The sequence below is a fragment of the Natator depressus genome, chromosome 16 (genome assembly GCF_965152275.1).
Source record: "Natator depressus isolate rNatDep1 chromosome 16, rNatDep2.hap1, whole genome shotgun sequence".
Classification (NCBI taxonomy): domain Eukaryota; kingdom Metazoa; phylum Chordata; order Testudines; family Cheloniidae; genus Natator; species Natator depressus.
The window spans coordinates 2,123,610-2,142,207 of NC_134249.1; the positions used below are offsets into that span (position 1 = coordinate 2,123,610).

Below are 18,598 nucleotides of genomic sequence, written 5' to 3' on the forward strand. Positions count from 1 at the left end.
GCCAGGGCTCCAGCTGCCTCTGCCGCCCCAGCCCTTTAAATAGCCGCTGGAGCCCCGCCACTTCCCCAGGGCTCCGGGGGCTATTTAAAGGACCGGGGTGGTTGAAGCAGGGGAGCCCCAGGCCCTTTAAACAGCTCCCAGAGCCCTAGGGTGGGGGGGGGGCTCCACGGGCTATTTAAAGGGCCGGGGCTCTGGCTGCCTCTGCCACCCGGTCCTTTAAATAGCTGCTGGAGTCCCGCTGCTTCCCCGGGGCTCCGGCAGATATTTAAAGGGCTGGGGCAGTAGAAGGGGGGAGCCCCAGGCCCCTTAAATAGCCCCTGGAGCCCCAGGCTGCTGCTGCTACCCCGGTAGGGGGGCCACTTACCTTACATGGTGGGCTCGGGCTGGCTCTGACCCCCTCAACCCCACCCCTTCCAGGGGCCAACGCTGGCCCCAGCATACCGGAAAGTCACTCAACTTACTTTCACCCCTGCATATCGGCCTTCCACCTGCTGGTACAGGGCCACACAATATTCTCTCATGCCATGACCGGTTGATTCCTTAAGTGCTTGCACCACCTCTTTCCTTATATTAGAGCCCCGGTCCCTCAGTGGGACCTGAACTTGGTTCTGGCCAGGCTAACAGGAGCTCCATTTGGGCCGCTTGCTATATGCTCCTGGTCCCACCTCTCATGGAAAGTAGCCTTTCTTGTGGTGATCACGTCTGCTAGAAGGGTTAAAAGACAGGGAACAAAGGGTAGGAATAAATCATAAATTTTCAGAATGGAGAGGGGTAACTAGTGGTGTTCCCCAAGGGTCAGCCCTAGCACCAATCCTATTCAACTTATTCATAAATGATATGGAGAAAGGGGTAAACAGTGAGGTGGCAAAGTTTGCAGATGATATTAAACTGCTCAAGATAGTTAAGACCAAAGCAGACTGTGAAAAACTTCAAAAAGATCTCACAAAACTAAGTGATTGGGCAACAAAATGGCAAATGAAATGTAATGTGGATAAATGTAAAGTAATGCACATTGGAAAAAATAACCCCAACTATACATACAATATGATGGGGGCTAATTTAGCTACAACCAATCAGGGGAAAGATCTTGGAATCATCGTGGATAGTTCTCTAAAGACGTCCATGCAGTGTGCAGCGGCAGTCCAAAAAGCAAACGGGAGTTAGGAATCATTAAAAAAGGGATAGAGAATAAGATGGAGAATATCTTATTGCCCTTATATAAATCCATGGTACGCCCAGATCTTGAATACTGCATACAGATGTGGTCCCCTCATCTCAAAAAAGATATACTGGCATTAGAAAAGGTTCAGAAAAGGGCAACTAAAAGGATTAGGCGTTTGGAACGGGTCCCATATGAGGAGAGATTAAAGAGGCTAGGACTTTTCAGCTTGGAAAAGAGGAGACTAAGGGGGGATACGATAGAGGTCTATAAAATCATGAGTGGTGTGAAGAAAGTGAATAAGGAAAAGTTATTTACTTGTTTCCATAATCTAAGAACTGTGGGCCACCAGATGAAATTAATGGGCAGCAGGTTTAAAACAAATAAAAGGAAGAAGTTCTTCACTCAGCGCACAGTCAACCTGTGGAAATCCTTGCCTGAGGAGGTTGTGAAGGTTAGGACTATAACAGGGTTTAAAAGAGAACTGGATAACCTCCATGAATTTAACTGCTTTAATGGCTATTAGCCAGGATGGGTAAGGAATGGTGTCCTTAGCCTCTGTTTGTCAGAGGGTGGAGATGGATGGCAGGAGAGAGATCACTTGATCATTACCTGTTAGGTTCACTCCCTCTGGGGCACCTGGCATTGGCCACCGTTGGTAGACAGGATATTGGACTGGATGAACCTTTGGTCTGACCCAGTATGGCCATTTTTATGTTCTTAAAGGTCTCGGAGTTCCGGGCCCTGACTGCTGTACCTGGTATTCCATAAGGATAAGGTCCAGCTCCGCCCACACCCTTCGTTCCTCCCTAAGGGGGTCTCCGCCTATCATATGGGCCAGGACATTTTCCTGCCGTTGCTCTGTCCCAAGCCCCAGGCGTCTAGTGAGAAGCACCACCTACACATGCTAGATGTGAGAAGGGCCCTGGCTTTTTACCTGGAATGGACAAAACCATTCAGGAAGTCTTCGCAGCTGTTCATCGCCACAGCCAAAGGCATGAAAGATTGGCCAGTCTTCACTCAGCAGCTCTCCAACTGGATCACTTCCTGTATCCATTGTGACAAAGTTCCTCCTCTACCTTGTGGGTCTTGCACTTATTGGTGGATTTGCTCACCTTGGAGCTTCACGGCAGCCCTTAGTTTGGCCGTTTTTGTGAACCCACAGTCCAGATCAACTCCTCCTGTGTCTGAACAGGAGTTGGGAGGTTTGGGGGGAACCCGGGCCCGCTCTCTGCTCCAGGTTCCAGCCCAGGGCCCTGTGGAATGCAGCTGTCTAGAGTGCCTCCTGGAACAGCTGTGCGACAGCTACAACTCCCTGGGCTACTTCCCCATGGCCTCCTCCCAACACCTTCTTTATCCTCATCATAGGACCTTCCTCCTGGTGTCTGATAATGCTTGTACTCCTCAGTCCTCCAACAGTATGCGTTCTCAGTCTCAGCTCCTAGTGCCTCTTGCTCCCAGCTCCTTACACGCGCACCACAAACGGAAGTGCGCTCCTTTTTAAACCCAGGTGCCCTAATTAGCCTGCCTTAATTGATTCTAGCAGCTTTGTGATTGGCTGCAGGTGATCTAATCAGCCTGTCTGTCTTAATTGTCTCGAGAAGGTTCCTGATTGTCCTGGAACCTTCCCTGTTACCTTACCCAGGGAAAAGGGACCTACTTAACTTGGAGCTAATATATCTGCCTTCTATTACTCTCCTGTAGCCATCTGGCCTGACCCTGTCACGCCATACTTGTTATGACCTGGCGGGAGTTCCCTCACCGCTGATTGTGAGGGCTCACACAACAAGGGCACAATCCTCGTTGGCCACTTTCTGGCTCACGTCCCTATTCAGGACATTTGTAGGGCTGCCACATGGTCATCGGTCCACACGTTCACCTCGCATTATGCGATCATCTCCGAAACAAGGGAGGACGCCAGGTTCTACAGGGCAGTGCTCTGTCTGAGTGTCTGTGAACTCCTACCCACTTCCAACAGATATAGCTTGGAATCATCTATTGTGGAATGAACATGAGCAATCACTCATAGAAGAAAAGACAGTTACCTTTTCCATAACTGGTGTTCATAGAATTTCATAGATATTTAGGTCAGAAGGGACCATTATGATCATCTAGTCTGACCTCCTGCACAATGCAGGCCACAGAATTTCACCCACCACTTCTGCAAAAAACCTCACACCTATATCTGTGCTATTGAAGTCCTCAAATCGTAGTTTAAAGACTTCAAGGAGCAGAGAATCCTCCAGCAAGTAACCCGTGCCCCATGCTACAGAGGAAGGTGAAAAACCTCCAGGGCCTCTTCCAATCTGCCCTGGAGGAAAATTCCTTCCCTACCCCAAATATGGCGATCAGCTAAACCCTGAGCATATGGGCAAGATTCATCAGCCAGATACTACAGAAAATTCTTTCCTGGGTAACTCGGATCCCACCCCATCTAATATCCCATCACAGGCCATTGGGCCTATTTACCATGAATATTTAATTACCAAAACCATGTTATCCCATCATACCATCTCCTCCATAAACTTATCAAGTTTAATCTTAAAGCCAGATAGATCTTTTGCCCCCACTGCTTCCCTTGGAAGGCTATTCCAAAACTTCACTCCTCTGATGGTTAAAAACCTTCGTCTAATTTCGAGCCTAAATTTCCTAGTGGCCAGTTTATATCCATTTGTTCTTGTGTCTACATTGGTACTGAGCTTAAATAATTCCTCTCCCTCTCCGGTATTTATCCCTCTGATATATTTATAGAGAGCAATCATATCTCCCCTCAACCTTCTTTTAGTTAGGCTAAACAAGCCAAGCTCCTTGAGTCTCCTTTCATAAGACAAGTTTTCCATTCCTCGGATCATCCTAGTAGCCCTTCTCTGTACCTGTTCCAGTTTGAATTCATCCTTCTTAAACATGGGAGACCAGAACTGCACACAGTATTCCAGGTGAGGACTCACCAGTGCCTTGTATAACGGTACTAGCACCTCCTTATCTCAACTGGAAATATCTCGCTTAATGCATCCCAAGACCGCATTAGCTTTTTTCATGGCCATTTCACATTGGCGGCTCATAGTCATCCTGTGATCAGCCAATACTCAGAGGTCCTTCTCCTCCTCTGTTACTTCCAAGTGATGCGTCCCCAGCTTATAACTGAAATTCTTGTTATTAATCCCAGAATGCATGACCTTACACTTCTCACTATTAAATTTCATCCTATTACTATTACTCCAGTTTACAAGGTCATCCAGATCCTCCTGTAGGATATCCCTGTCCTTCTCTAAATTGGCAATACCTCCCAGCTTTGTATCATCCGCAAACTTTATTAGCACACTCCCACTTTTTGTGCCAAGGTCAGTAATAAAAAGATTTAAATAAGATTGGTCCCAAAACCGATCCTTGAGGAACTCCACTGGTAACCTCCCTCCAGCTTGACAGTTCACCTTTCAGTAGGACCCGTTGTATTCTCCCCTTTAACCAATTCCTTATCCACCTTTCAATTTTTCTATTGATCCCCATCTTATCCAATTTAACTAATAATTCCTCATGAAATCTAGGTAAATTAGATCCACTGCGTTTCCTTTGTCTAAAAAATCTGTTACTTTCTCAAAGAAGGAGATCAGGTTGGTTTCGCACGATCTACCTTTTGTAAAAGCATGTTGTATTTTGTCCCATTTACCATTGACTTCAATGTCCTTAACTACCTTCTCCTTCAGAATTTTTTCCAAGACCTTGCATACTACAGATGTCAAACTAACAGGCCTATAATTACCCGGATCACTTTTTTTCCCTTTCTTAAAAATAGGAAGTATGTTAGCAATTCTCCAATCATATGGTACAACCCCTGAGTTTACAGATTCATTAAAAATTCTTGCTAATGGGCTTGCAATTTCATGTGCCAATTCCTTTAATTTTCTTGGATGAAGATTATCTGGTTTATCTGATTATCATTAAGCTGTTTGAGTTTCGCTTCTACCTCAAATATGGTAATGTCTACCTCCATATCCTCATTCCCATTTGTCATGCTACCATTATCCCTAAGATCCTCTTTAGTCTTATTAGTTTATTTCCTATTTAGTTCTTCGAGATGTGTTGCTCATGTCCATTCCACATCCCGCCCTCCTTCCCCACTGTCAGAGTTGTCTGGCAAGAAGGAACTGAGGGTAGGGGGAGCGCGCGCAGCCAAAGTGGCGCCATTCCAGAGGTCGCTAGGGGCGCTCCCCTACGAGTACTGCTGGGGAAAAACTTCCGGTACCGGTGCACGTGGTGAGCACGCACACCTATTGTGGAATGGATATGAGCAACACATCCCGAAGAACACCAGTTACGGAAAAGGTAACTGTCTTTTCCCTTTACAAAAACCATGTTGACTTTTCCCCAAAGAATCGTGTTCATCTGTGTGTCTGATAATTCTGTTCTTTACTATAGTTTCAACCAATTTGGCAGGTATTAAAGTCTCTGTAGCCTTTAAAAAATTGGTGTCATGTTAGCTATCCTCCAATCATCTGGTACAGAGGCTGATTTAAGCAATAGGTTGCATACAGTAGTTATCAGAGTATCAGCCGTGTTAGTCTGTATCCGCAAAAAGAAAAGGAGTACTTGTGGCACCTTAGAGACTAACAAATTATTTGAGGATAAGCTTTCGTGAGCTACAGCTCACTTCATCGGATGCACGTAGTGGAAAATACAGTGGGGAGATTTTATATACATAGAGAACATGAAACAATGGGTGTCACAAATACTCCTTTTCCTTATACCACAGTTAGTAGTTCTACAATACCATCTGCTCCTAGTGACTTATTACTCTTTAATTTTATCAGTTTGTTCCAAAACCTTCTCTATTGACACCTCCATCTCGGACAGTTCCTCAGATTTGTCACCTAAAAAGAATCTCCCTCACATGCTCTGCAGTGAAGACCCCAATGCAAAGAATTCATTTAATTTCTCTGCAATGGCCTTGTCTTCCTTCAGTGCTCTTTTAACGCCTTGATTGTCAGTCGCTTCACTGATTGTTTGGCAGCTTCCTGCTTCTGATGTACTTTAACAAAAAATGCTGTTAGTTTTTGTCTTTTGCTAGTTGTTCTTCAAGTGCTTTTTTGGCTGCTTAATTACACTTTTACACTTGATTTGCCAGAGTATATGCTCCTTTCTATTTTCCTCCCTAGGGTTTGACTTCCGATTTTTAAGTAACTCCTTGTTGCCTCTAATTGCCTTTTTTACTCTGTTATTTAGCAATGGTGGCATTTTTTTGGTCCTCTTACTGTTTTTTTTTTTTTACTTTAATTTTAATTTAGTTTGAGACTCTAATATGATGTTTTTATTAGTCTCCATACAGCTTACAAGCATTTCACTCTTGTAACAGTTCCTTTTAATTCCATTTAACTAGTCTCCTCATTTTTGTGTAGTTCCCCTTCTTTAAGGTTAAATGCTATTGTGATGGGTTTCTTTGGTATTTTCCCCCTCCACAGATGTTAAATATAACTACAGTATAGTCGCTATTACTGAAGAGTTCAGCCATGTTTGCCTCTTGGATCAGATCCTGTGCTCCACTTAGGACTACATGAAGAATTGCCTCTCCCCGGGTGGGTTCCAGGACTAGCTGCTCCAAGAAGCAGTCATTAATGGTGTCTTTAAATTTTACCTCTGCAGCTTGTCCTGAGGTGACGTGTACCCAGTCGATATGGGGATAGTTGAAATTCCACATAGTTATTAGGTTTTCTGTTTTTGTAGTCTCTCTCTCTGACATGCTCAGGGAGATTAATCATTGTTAGTATCATGGTAAGTAGTATATTCCTAGTTCTATGCTGTTACTCAAGCATGGAATTTTTATCTATAGAGATCCTATGATACAGTTTGAGTCTTTTAAGATTTTTACTATTTTGGACTCTGCTTTCTTTCACATATAGTGCCATTCCGCCACCAGCGCAACCTAGTCTGTCATTCCTGTATATTTGTACCCTGTATTACTGTTTCCCATTGATTGTCATCATCCCACCAAGTTTCTGTGATGCCAATTACATCAATATCTTCATTTAAAAGCAGGTACTCAAAGTCACCCATCTTAGTATTTAGATTTCTAGTGTTCGTATGCAAGCACTTAATAATATTAGCAAGCCTCATGAAAGTCTTGATCGCTCACTTTACCACATGCCAATATCACCTTTTGAGAAAAAGGTGAATTAGTTGAGCATCTTGATTGGGTGGAATCTTCTGGAATAAACATTGCATGTACATCTTTATTTTTATCCTAGGCCATCAGTGTACATGGCTGCTTACAAAGAGCATTAAACAAGTTAAAAGACACAGTCTCTGTCCCCAAAGAGTTTACAAGCTAAACAGACTAGACAAACATACGGAAATTACCTCAGAAGGGTGCGGGGGATGGAGAGGAGGGTTCACTGTCATTAAACCTCCTCCCCCAACACAAAGAGAATAATTGCTCAGCCATTAAGCTGCTTGGAGAGTTGGTCTGCTGCCTACCTAGCATACCTGCATTTTAAATGACTCTTTGCTTTTCTAGTTGCTGTGTGTTTGTTTTATTTCCGTTTCATTTCATTGTTCTTTTCTTTTGTAATTGTTCAGCCTTGAATAACATTCACATTTAAATGCTAACCTAACACTCCTAAAAAGGTAATGATGATAATAATTTTAGAAGTAATTTCATTGTATTTTTCATTTTTCGGAGTTAAAATAACTCAATTAAGTAGCTTGTGTTTTATAATTAGGCATAAGTGTTAGGGCAGTCAAGCGATTAAAAAAAGTAATTGCGTTTAAAAAAATGTATCGTGCTGAATCACACTGTTAATAATAGAATACCATTTATTTAAATATTTTGGATGTTTTCTACATTTTCAAATATATTAATTTCAATTATAACACAGAATACGAAGTGTACAGTGCTCACTTTATATTTATTTTTGATTACAAATATTTGCAATGTAAAAAAGAAATAGTATTTTTCAGTTCACCTAATACAAGTACTGTAGGGCAATCTCTTTACCATGAAAGTTGAACTTACAAATGTAGAATTGTGTACAAAAAAAATGACTGCATTCAAAAATAAAACTTCAGAGCCTATAAGTCCACTCAGTCCTATTTCTTGTTCAGCCAATCATTCAGACAAACAAGTTTGTTTACATTTGCAGGAGATAATGCTGCCCGCTTCTTGTTCACAATGTCACCTGAAAGTGAGAACAAGGTATTCTCATGGCGCTGTTGTAGCCAGCGTTGCAAGATATTTACCTGCCAGATGTGCTAAGGATTCATATGTTCCTTCATGCTTCAACCACCATTCCAGAGGATGTGTCCATGCTGATGACGGGTTCTGTTCGATAACAATCCAAAGCAGTGTGGACCGACGCATGTTCATTTTCATCATCTGAGTCATATGCCACTAGCTGATTTTCTTTTTTGGTGGGTTTCAGAGTAACAGCCGTGTTAGTCTGTATTCGCAAAAAGAAAAGGAGTACTTGTGGCACCTTAGAGACTAACCAATTTATTTGAGCATAAACTTTTGTGAGCTACAGCTCACTTCATCGGATGCATACTGTGGAAAATACAGAAGATGTTTGTTTTTATACACATTTTCATGATTTGTGTGTATAAAAACAAACATCTTCTGTATTTTCCACAGTATGCATCCAATGAAGTGAGCTGTAGCTCACGAAAGCTTATGCTCAAATAAATTGGTTAGTCTCTAAGGTGCCACAAGTCCTCCTTTTCTTTTTTGGTGGTTTGGGTTCTAAGTTTCCGCATCAGAGTATTGCTCTTTTAAGATTTCTGAAAGCATGCTCCACACCTTGTCCCTCTCAGATTTTGGAAGGCACTTCAGATTCTTAAACCTTGGGTCGAGTGCTGTAGCTATCTTTGGAAATCTCACATTGGTACCTTCTCTGCATTTTTGTCAAATCTGCAGTGAAAGTGTTCTTAAAATGAGCATGTGCTGAGTCATCATCTGAGACAGCTAGAACATGAAATATATGGCAGAATGTGGGTAAAACAGAGCCGGAGACATACAGTTCTCCCTCAAGGGGTTCAGTCACAAATTGAATTAATGCATTTTTTTTTTTAACAAGCAATATCAGCATGGAGGTATGTCCTCTGGAATGGTGGCCGAAGCACGAAGGGGCATACGAATGTTTAGCATATCTGGCACATAAATACCTTGCAACGCCAGCTACAAAAGTGCCATGCAAATGCCTATTCTCACTTTCAGGTGACATTGTAAATAAGAAGCAGGCAGCAGTATCTCTCGTAAATGTCAACAAACTTGTTTGTCTTAGTGATTGGGTGAACGAGAAGTAGACTGAGTGAACTTGTAGGCTGTAAAGTTTTGCATTGTTTTGTTTTTGAGTGCAGTTATGTAACAAAAGAAAATCTACATTTGTAAGTTGCATTTTCACGATAGAGATTGTACTACAGTACTTGTATGAGGTGAATTGAAAAATACTGTTTCTTTTATCATTTTTACAAAGCCAATATTTGTAATAAAAATAATAATATAAAGTGAGTAGTGTACACTTTGTATTCTGTGTTGTAATTGAAATCAATATATTTGAAAATATAGAAAAACATCCAAAAATCATTAATATATTTCAGTTGGTATTCTATTGTTTAACAGTGTGGTTAAAACTATGATTAATTTCAATTAGCTTTTTAATCTCAATTAATTTTTTTGAGTTAATTATATGAGTTAACTGCAATTAATCGACAGCCCTAATTAGTATCTGTCTAAGGGTAAGCCTATTGGAGACTATAAAGTCTTACTTTTTTTTCAAATAAATTAAGGCTTTAAAATATTTGACCTTTTTTGACAATATTTGACGGGAGAATTGACCCCCTTATTTTTGGACTATTCAAATGCTAACCCCTAGTACTCTGGCACATTGGAACCCTGTAGTGAGGCTGTAATATAAACCAGTGGTTCTCAAAGCCGATCCGCCACTTGTTCAGGGAAAGCCCCGGCAGGCCGGGCCAGTTTGTTTACCTGACGCGTCCGCAGGTTCGGCCAATCGCGTCTCCCACTGGCCACGCTCCAGGCCAATGGGGGCTGTGGGAAGGGCGGCCAGCACATCCCTTGGCCCGCACCGCTTCCTGCAGCCCCCATTGGCCTGGAGCGGCGAACCGTGGCCAGTGGGAGACACAATCGGCCAAACCTGCGGACACGGCAGGCAAACAAACCAGCCTGGCCAGCCAGGGGCTGTCCCTGAACAAGCGGCGGACTAGCTTTGAGAAAGGCTGATATAAACAATAATTATGTAAATATAATAATAGGACTGCATCATGCATAGGGCCCTATCAAATTCTCGGCCATGAAAGACGCGTCACGGACCATGAAATCTGGTCCCCCACTGTGAAATCTGGTGTTTTGTGTGTTTTTACCCTATACTATAGAGATTTGATAGGGGAGACTAGAGTTTCTCAAATTGGGGGTCCTGACCCAAAAGGGAGTTTCAGGGGGTCACAAGGTTATTTTAGGGGGGGTCATAGTATGGCCACCCTTACTTCTGCGCTGCCTTCAGAGCTGGGTGGCCGGAGAGCGGCGGTTGTTGACCGGGCGCCCAGCTCTGAAGGCAGCGCCCCGCCAGCAGCAGCGCAGAAGTAAGGGTGGCAACACCGTACCAGGCCACCCTTACTTCTGCGCTGCTGCCTTCAGAGCTGGGCGGCCAGAGAGTAACAGCTGCTGACTGAGGGCCCAGCTCTGCAGGCAGCGATGGCAACACCAGACCAGGCCATCCTTACTTCTGTGCTGCTGCTGGCATCGGCTCTGCCTGCAGAGCTGGGCTCCTGGCCAGCAGCCGCCGCTCTCCAGCTGCCCAGCTCTGAAAGCAGCAGCGCAGAATTAAGGGTAACAGTACCGCAGCCTGTCCCTACAATAATCTTCTGACCCCCCCCCCAACTTCTTTTGGGGTCAGGACCCCTACAATTACAACACCATGAAATTTCAGCTTTAAATAGCTGAAATCATGAAATTTATTCTTTTTAAAATCCTGTGACCGTGGGGAAATTGACCAAAATGGACCATGAATTAGGGCTCTAATCATGCGTAATTAAAGCTAAAAGAGGCAGTCTAAGGAAGTGCACGCCACTTTACTTTTCTCATTTTCCATCTTTTCAGTGCCTAGCTGTGTAACTGTAACATTTTCTTAGCATCATGTGGTTTCTGTGGGTTACATAGAGAAATTGTGTGACTTGTCTATGGCCATATAACAAGTTATGACAGAACCTGAATTAAACTCTTCAGTATCTGGTTTCCAGCACCTTGCTCAGTGCACTAAACAATACTGGTTTTTGATGCATTAAGAAATAGCATATAATTTTAAGAGTCTTATTATTTGATTAATAGATTCTGTTCTTGCATTAACAATAAAATGAGTTCTTCCAGTGGGAAAATGTTAGGGCAATGGGATTTTTATTTCATGTTTTGCTAAATTTTAGCAAATGTCTCTTTCAGTATGTGAGAGGACCTTTCTTTTCATCATGAGATTAATTCCTTGAATTTCTCTTGTCTTGTGTGTCTAGGCGCAGTTATTTTGGTGGGAAAACGTTGTCACGTATGACATTTATTGCAACTAATAAAACAGAGCAGCTAATAAAAATATTGAATAAAATGGCAGCAAGAAAAAAATCGTATTAATTGTGTGCATTGAAATGTTGCTTCAGTGGCATAATGGTGCTGTTCTACTGTGAGAGACCTTAATTATGACCCAATAATCCAATTTAGGAGCAACACTGACATACTGTGAAGGACTGCCCATTGCTGTCTTTTTGTACTTGCAAAAAGAAAAGGAGTACTTGTGGCACCTTAGAGAATAACCACTCTAAAGTGCCACAAGTACTCCTATTCTTTCTGTGAATATAGACTAACACGGCTGCTACTCTGAAACCTTTTTGTACTTGGAAGATTGTGGGTTGGAAATAAACCCTTATTGGGGATTTGAACAGGGAAAATACTTATGGAAATCTTTAGAACTCCATCTGATGAAAGGAGGCCCCAATACCTGTGAAGGGGGGTCCCCAGTGCCCGTCTTATGGGGACTAGGTGGTTCAATGGGTTGATGATTTAGCTTGTCATTCTTAAAAACCAGGGTTTCCACAACCGAGAAAGGTGTCTGATGCTTCTAATCCACATACCTGGTGAACATTTTTGTTCATGTCACAAAAATCACTGTCATGCTGAAAGGTGAACTCTCAGGCTGGAGGGAGGTTACGAGTGGAGTTCCTCACCGACTGGCCTTGGAACTTGTCTTATTTAACACTTTTGTAATGACTTCGGCACAAAAAGTGGGAGTGTATTTATAAAATGTGTGGATGACACAAAGTTGGGAGGTATTGCCAATACGGAGGAGGACCGGACTATCACGTAAGATGATCTGGATGGACTTGAAAACTGGAGTAACAGAAATGGAATGAAAGTGAATAGTGTGAAGTGCAAGGTCATGGATTTAGGGACTGTGGTGGGGTGTACAAACCCCACACGGAGCAACAAGGGCTTAAGGGCTCATTTTGGGCTCAGCCAGCCCTCACCACCACACCTGCAGCAAATGCTCCATCTGCTGGAGGAATGAAAAGGCAGTAAATTAGCTTAGTTGGAGAGCAGTGTTGAAGGTAAGCAGACCTGCAGCCCACAGATCCAGCAGAGCAAAGTGAAACCTAAAGGCTCTGATGCAGCTGCCCAAAGGGGCCCTCTGTGGGGGAAGAGAGGACCCTCCGCAGAGAGGGAAGTATCCTCTGGCCCTGGACAGTGGCAACTCCCTCTTGTTTCTTTTTTATTTGGATTTTCCCACGAGGCAAAGATCTTGGACTGAGCTGACCCTGTGGGGGAGACGAGAGGAAGACGCCCAGGGAGGACCACCTTAAGTAGCCTTGGTTGCAGGTTACTGGTAGCCCAAAGAGCCCTGGGTTGGAGCCCAGTGGAGTGGAAGGGCCCAGACTCCCCTCCCCACAACCCCTTTGACAGACTGGGGTTGTGGTCATGACCACTAGGCCACGTTTCCCAATCAGACTCTGAGTGGAGACCATTACATACTGGTGGAGAACATGGGTAATTGATTCCACCCCTGAGAGAAGAGAGGATTGACTGACATAGGTGGCCAAACAGCCTGATTTAGAACAACATGGGCTGGCTGGCCAGTGATGATGGAGAACAGTCAATGGCTTGGTTGGTGGTCAGGGCACTTACCTGGGATGTGGGAGGTCCAGGTTCAAATCCCTGGATTGAATGAGAGAAATTCTCTTTCTCTCTCTTCTCATTTTGACCAGAAATTTCATCCATTTCAAAATATAAAATAAACAGGTATATGGCTGCAAAAAGTTTCTGTATTGACAAATTTGCATTTTCAGATTGAAAAACTGCTATGTTGAGAATTCATGATCAGCTCTAGTCAGGAGTGATGTGCATTAGCAAAGCTCTGGGACTTGGGAGTTTATGGTAGGGGGTCATTGTAGGTTAACATGAATCTTAGGAATGGAAGGGACTTTGAGAGGTCATCTAGTCCAGTCCCCTGCACTCATGGCAGGACTAAGTATTATCTAAACCATCCCTGACAGGAGATTGTATAACCTGCTTTTAAAAATCTCCAATGAAGGAGATCCGACAGCCTCCCTATGTAATTTATTCCAGTGCTTAACCATCCTAACAGGAAGTTTTTCCTAATGTCCAACCTAAACCTCCCTTGCTGCAATTTAAGCCCATTCCTTCTTGTCCTATCCTCAGAGGTTAAGAAGAACAGTTTTTCTCCCTCCTCCTTGTAACAAACTTTTATGGAAGTGCTTTGTCGGAGCTATTTTCAGGAGCCGACCCTTCTATTCTGCCTTGACTCTAGTCCAGTGGTTCTCAACCAATTTACCATTGTGGGCTGCATATACAGCTCTCTGTGTTCTGTGGGCTGCATCCACACAATATACATATGCTACCTGTATGGCCCTGAGGATGTCACATGGGCCACAGCTGTGCACTGATTGGGCCACAAACAGCCCGCCGGACATGGGTTGAGAGCCACTGTGTCAGTGCTGTTGTCCCTTAGGATCTTGAAAGAATGTGGATTCGTGCTGCCTCTTGATAAAGTAGTTTGTATGTTCTTTTTTCTCTGAATGACTTGTCAGCAACCAGACGGCAGATGTTTGTGTATAACAATTTTTTATTTTCTTAGGTCCTGCTTTGCTGCTCACCAGTGATAATATCAAACAGCGGCTTGGTTCTGCTGCACTGGACAGGTAACCATTTCCCTTGACCCATTACTTACCGAACAATGCTAAGGAAGGCCCAAGATGCACTTGTCTAAAAATCACACACTCAGCATGGGGAATGTAGTACCATTTGCTAAAATATATACATTCCCATCAAAAAATAAGTCAGGCATACTATCCTTTTAAAATAGAGCTAAGGTTTTTTTTTAACTTTATTTTCCACAGACTCTCATTTTTCACTTGTCAAGCATATGCTTTTGAAATAGTGTCAGGTTAATTATCCCTGTCCTTGAGTGAGTGGATGTTTTGTATTCATTTGTAAAAATGTCATGAAATGTCTGATTAATGTTCGGCAGAGGCATATCCTGGTTCTTCAGTGTGTGTGTATTTAATGGAACAAATAGCAGGAAAATAAATTGGTAAGAGAGCCTGTAAATGTTAGCTGAGACATAGACTGATATGAGGAACTTCTCAGTTACAAATCTGTTAGGCTTTCTTTTCGCTTAACTGCCTTGCTCAAATAGCTTAATTTCCAGTATTTTGTAGTGCTTGTGAATGTCCTTACCCAGCCAGCCTGTCTGGGAGTAGAGAACCCGGGACTTATCTGATTCTACAATAGAAACTTTGGTAAAGGCTCATTACAACTGGACCTTCTAGCCCAGCTTTTGGTTCTGAGAGCAGGATTCCTGAAAATGGCAGTACCCTGCTAGTTTACAAGAGTAAAGCAGAAGAACAGTGCTGTTTGTTTGCAAAGCCTGTGATGACTGCAGAGTAGCTTAGCCCTGGATTTGTTATGGTTGTGACCGAACCCTGAAGGTTTTAGAAGTTTTGTCGATGCTGATCCAAACTTTATAAATGTTCCTGTCTGTCCTTCCCTCTAAGAGGCTCTGGCTTCCACCTCTTCCATGACCCCTATTAAAACTACCAACCTTCCTCCTTCACTTCTTGAAGACCCTGTTGCAGAGCAGAGCTTCTCTGGTCGCATTGCATTCGAAGTGCACTTGCTCTGGGGCTCTGCACCCCAGAGAACATGACAATCCCAGGAACATGCACTGTTAGATTTGGGCAGTGGTCATGGTTTTCAGCTGCACCAGAGGCATCCTCAGAGGTAGCATAGGGGAGAGAAGGGCTGCAGGGAGGGTTCTTTGGCTGTGCGGGAACTCTACGGGAATTAATTTTATTCACATGTGAAGAGTGTCTCACATTTAACTTGGAGGATGGAGGAAGGTTTATTTTGGCTTCTGTTTTTTCCAGATTGGCTTTTCCCATACCAAGATGACAGTGGAGCTGAGCAGCTAGGATTCTAGCAGTGGTGCAGTGGGTGGAGGGACAGATGCCCCACTTCCCCATGATTAAGAAGAAAGTGTATTTTTAAAAAAGAATATTTAGCTAGATTAGATTTCAGTCCTTTCAGTCATTAGACGTGTCCCATTTCAAAAATGTTTGGGTGACCCCAGCTTCTGTTTGTAGCTTCCAACATTTCCTCTGTGGGCTCAGTCCTCCACTCTGGCTGAATTCTTGCTGTGAATTGATGGTAATCGTTTTATTTGTTTGTATCCCCCAGTATCCACGAGTACAGGCTATCTAGCTGGCTGGGGCAGCAGGAAGATATTCACCGTATTGTGCTCTACCAGTCTGACAGCACCCTTACTCCTTGGACGCAGCGCTGTATCCGACAGGCGGACTGCATCTTAATAGTGGGGTTGGGAGAACAGGAGCCCACTGTTGGAGAGGTGCGGAATGTCTTTCTTTTTATCTGAGGGTGGGGGCAAAGTTGCAAAACAACCTATTGTGTGACTGAGGTGATAAGCAGCCTTTTTCTGGCTTTTTGTTTTATTGGATTTGAGACCCCTTGGGCATCAAATAGTGCAGCCAAACGGCTGAGAAATGGGCATTTTCATTATCAGCTCCCTGGAAGTTTCTTTGAACTCCTGGGAGTTTGGGGAAAGCTACCACCTACAATCTCTGTATACATCACCTCCTTGGCTTGTCTCAGTCTTGGAACAGAACTAGTGAGTAGATGGAGAATGGGAGTGCTGTAAGTGAAGCTATGATGATAATGAAAAGTAAAGAAGACAAGGAGGGAAGCAATGGAAGAAGGAGAAAATATTTGAAAAAAGTGGCCTCATGTAAAATAGGCTGAGAGCACAATAAGCAGCATTAAGCGTTTTTAAACTTTACTTTTTATCAGCGTGGGAGTAGATTTCATTTTATTTGAGCATTGTAGGTCCACCTTGTTTAGGTGTACAGTAGGCATTATATAGATATAGTGTTCAACTTGTTTACTTTAAACGGCTCTTCATAAGTCCCTGCTAATCTTCAAGCAGGGAAAAATTAACTCGCTAACATTAAGAGTAGCCATATACATGCAAAGGTGTAAATATATTAGCCTAAATTACCTTTGTCTGATTGGTCCTAGTATGCAGATTTCCACAGCTCTCTACATACGCATATGAGGTGAGGAGCAAGATGGGAATGTGTAGGAAAGTAGAGGGGGTGTACTTTTGTAAGAAGTACTGTACTCTGTGACATTGGCCCTGAAGTAATGGATAACTGATTGTCTGACTGTGTGAGTGTAATGTGCTTCAGCTGGAAAGGATGCTGGAGAACACTGCAGTCCGAGCCCAGAAGCAGCTGATCCTGCTCCATAAAGAGGATGGGCCTCTCCCTTGCCGAACTGTGGAGTGGCTCAATATGAGAAGCTGGTGCTCAGCTCATCTTCACCTCCGCTGTCCCCGTCGAGTCTTCTCCCGGAGGAGCCTACCCAAGCTGGTAAGGGACACCTGCCCGTGTGTTGGTCTTCTGTCAGCACTTTCAGTCCTAGCAGCACATTTACTGTTCATTAAAGATAACCTGGGATAATGTCAGTGCATCGTGTTGTGACCAACAGTTGGGAAAGGTATTACCAAGATATTGTCTCCATTAATCGAGGACCTAATTCATTGTAGAAACCTAGTAGAGATCCTTGGTTTACAGCTGATTTAGGGACTGAAGGATGTTTGTAGGGATTTTGATCTGTTGGAGCCAGTGAATATGTATAGCTGTTATGTAGCCCTGCCACGGGGTGGTCCCCCGAGAGTCCTTTCAGGCCTTAATCACAGACCGCATCCACCCCAGATCTCCTTCATCACCATGTTTTCTTGTATTCTTCTAGCAGGCCACAGCCAGTAGTGCTATTTACATCTACTTTCCGTCCATAGCCAGCCCTCCTTGCTTGTTTCTAGGGAAGGGAACTGTATTCGCAGCATCTAGTCCTGCCGGCTTCAGCCTTTTTTCAGGCTCCCTGTTCTCCTGTCTGAGGAGAGATTAATAAGACTGGGACTTTTCAGCTTGGAAAAGAGGCGACTAAGGGGGGATATGATAGAGGTCTATAAAATCATGAGTGGTATAGAGAAAGTAAATAAGGAAGTGTTATTTACTCCTCCTCATAATACAAGAACAAGGGACCACCAAATGAAATTAATAGGTAGCAGGTTTAAAACAAACACAAGAAAGTATTTTTTCATGCAACGCACTGTCAACCTCTGGAACTCCTTGCCAGAGGGTGTTGTGAAGGCCAATACTATAACAGGGTTCAAAAGGGAGCTAGATAGATTCATAGAAGATAGGTGCATCAATGGCTGTTAGCCAGGATGGGCAGGAATGGTGTCCCTAGCCTCTGTTTGCCAGAAGCTGGGATTGGGTGACAGGGCATGGATCACTTGATGATAACCTGCCTGTTCCTTCCCTTTGGGGCAGCTACCATTGGCCACTGTCAGAGGACAAAAAGAAAAGGAGTACTTGTGGCACCTTAGAGCCTAACAAATTTATTTGAGCATAAGCTTTCGTGAGCTTTCATGCATCGGATGAAGTGAGCTGTAGCTCATGAAAGCTTATGCTCAAATAAATTTGTTAGTCTCTAAGGTGCCACAAGTCCTCCTTTTCTTTTTGCGAATACAGACTAACACGGCTGCTCCTCTGAAACCTGTCAGAGGACAGGATACTGGGCTTGATGGACCTTTGGTCTGACCCCGTATGGCCATTCTTATGTTCCCCCAGCACTACCGTCTTGCCTGCTTATATAGTCCTAGCTGATGGGGGTACTTCTGCCCAATTAGCCCCTCAGCTGTATCTCTATTCAGTTAATTGGCCGCCTCTGCCAACTATCTGTCTTCCAGTTAGGTCCCAATTAATATAGCCTGGTGGTGGTAGAGTGACAGGGTGCTGCGTTAGAGCCAGACTCAGTACACTAGGTTATAAGCCCTTAGTGTTATCAGAAGGCTC

At 43.6% G+C, this 18,598-nt stretch overlaps 1 protein-coding gene across 2 annotated transcripts in view; it reads left to right on the forward strand.

The window, feature by feature from the left end:
* Positions 1-18,598, forward strand: part of PNPLA7 (patatin like domain 7, lysophospholipase) — a 400,735-nt gene that overhangs the window by 268,690 nt on the left and 113,447 nt on the right. For both annotated transcript variants that reach the window (XM_074973884.1, XM_074973883.1), the window contains exons 23-25: positions 14,299-14,362; positions 15,900-16,068; positions 16,925-17,107. In XM_074973884.1, coding sequence (XP_074829985.1) covers positions 14,299-14,362; positions 15,900-16,068; positions 16,925-17,107 — 416 coding nt within the window. The remainder of the gene's footprint in view (positions 1-14,298; positions 14,363-15,899; positions 16,069-16,924; positions 17,108-18,598) is intronic.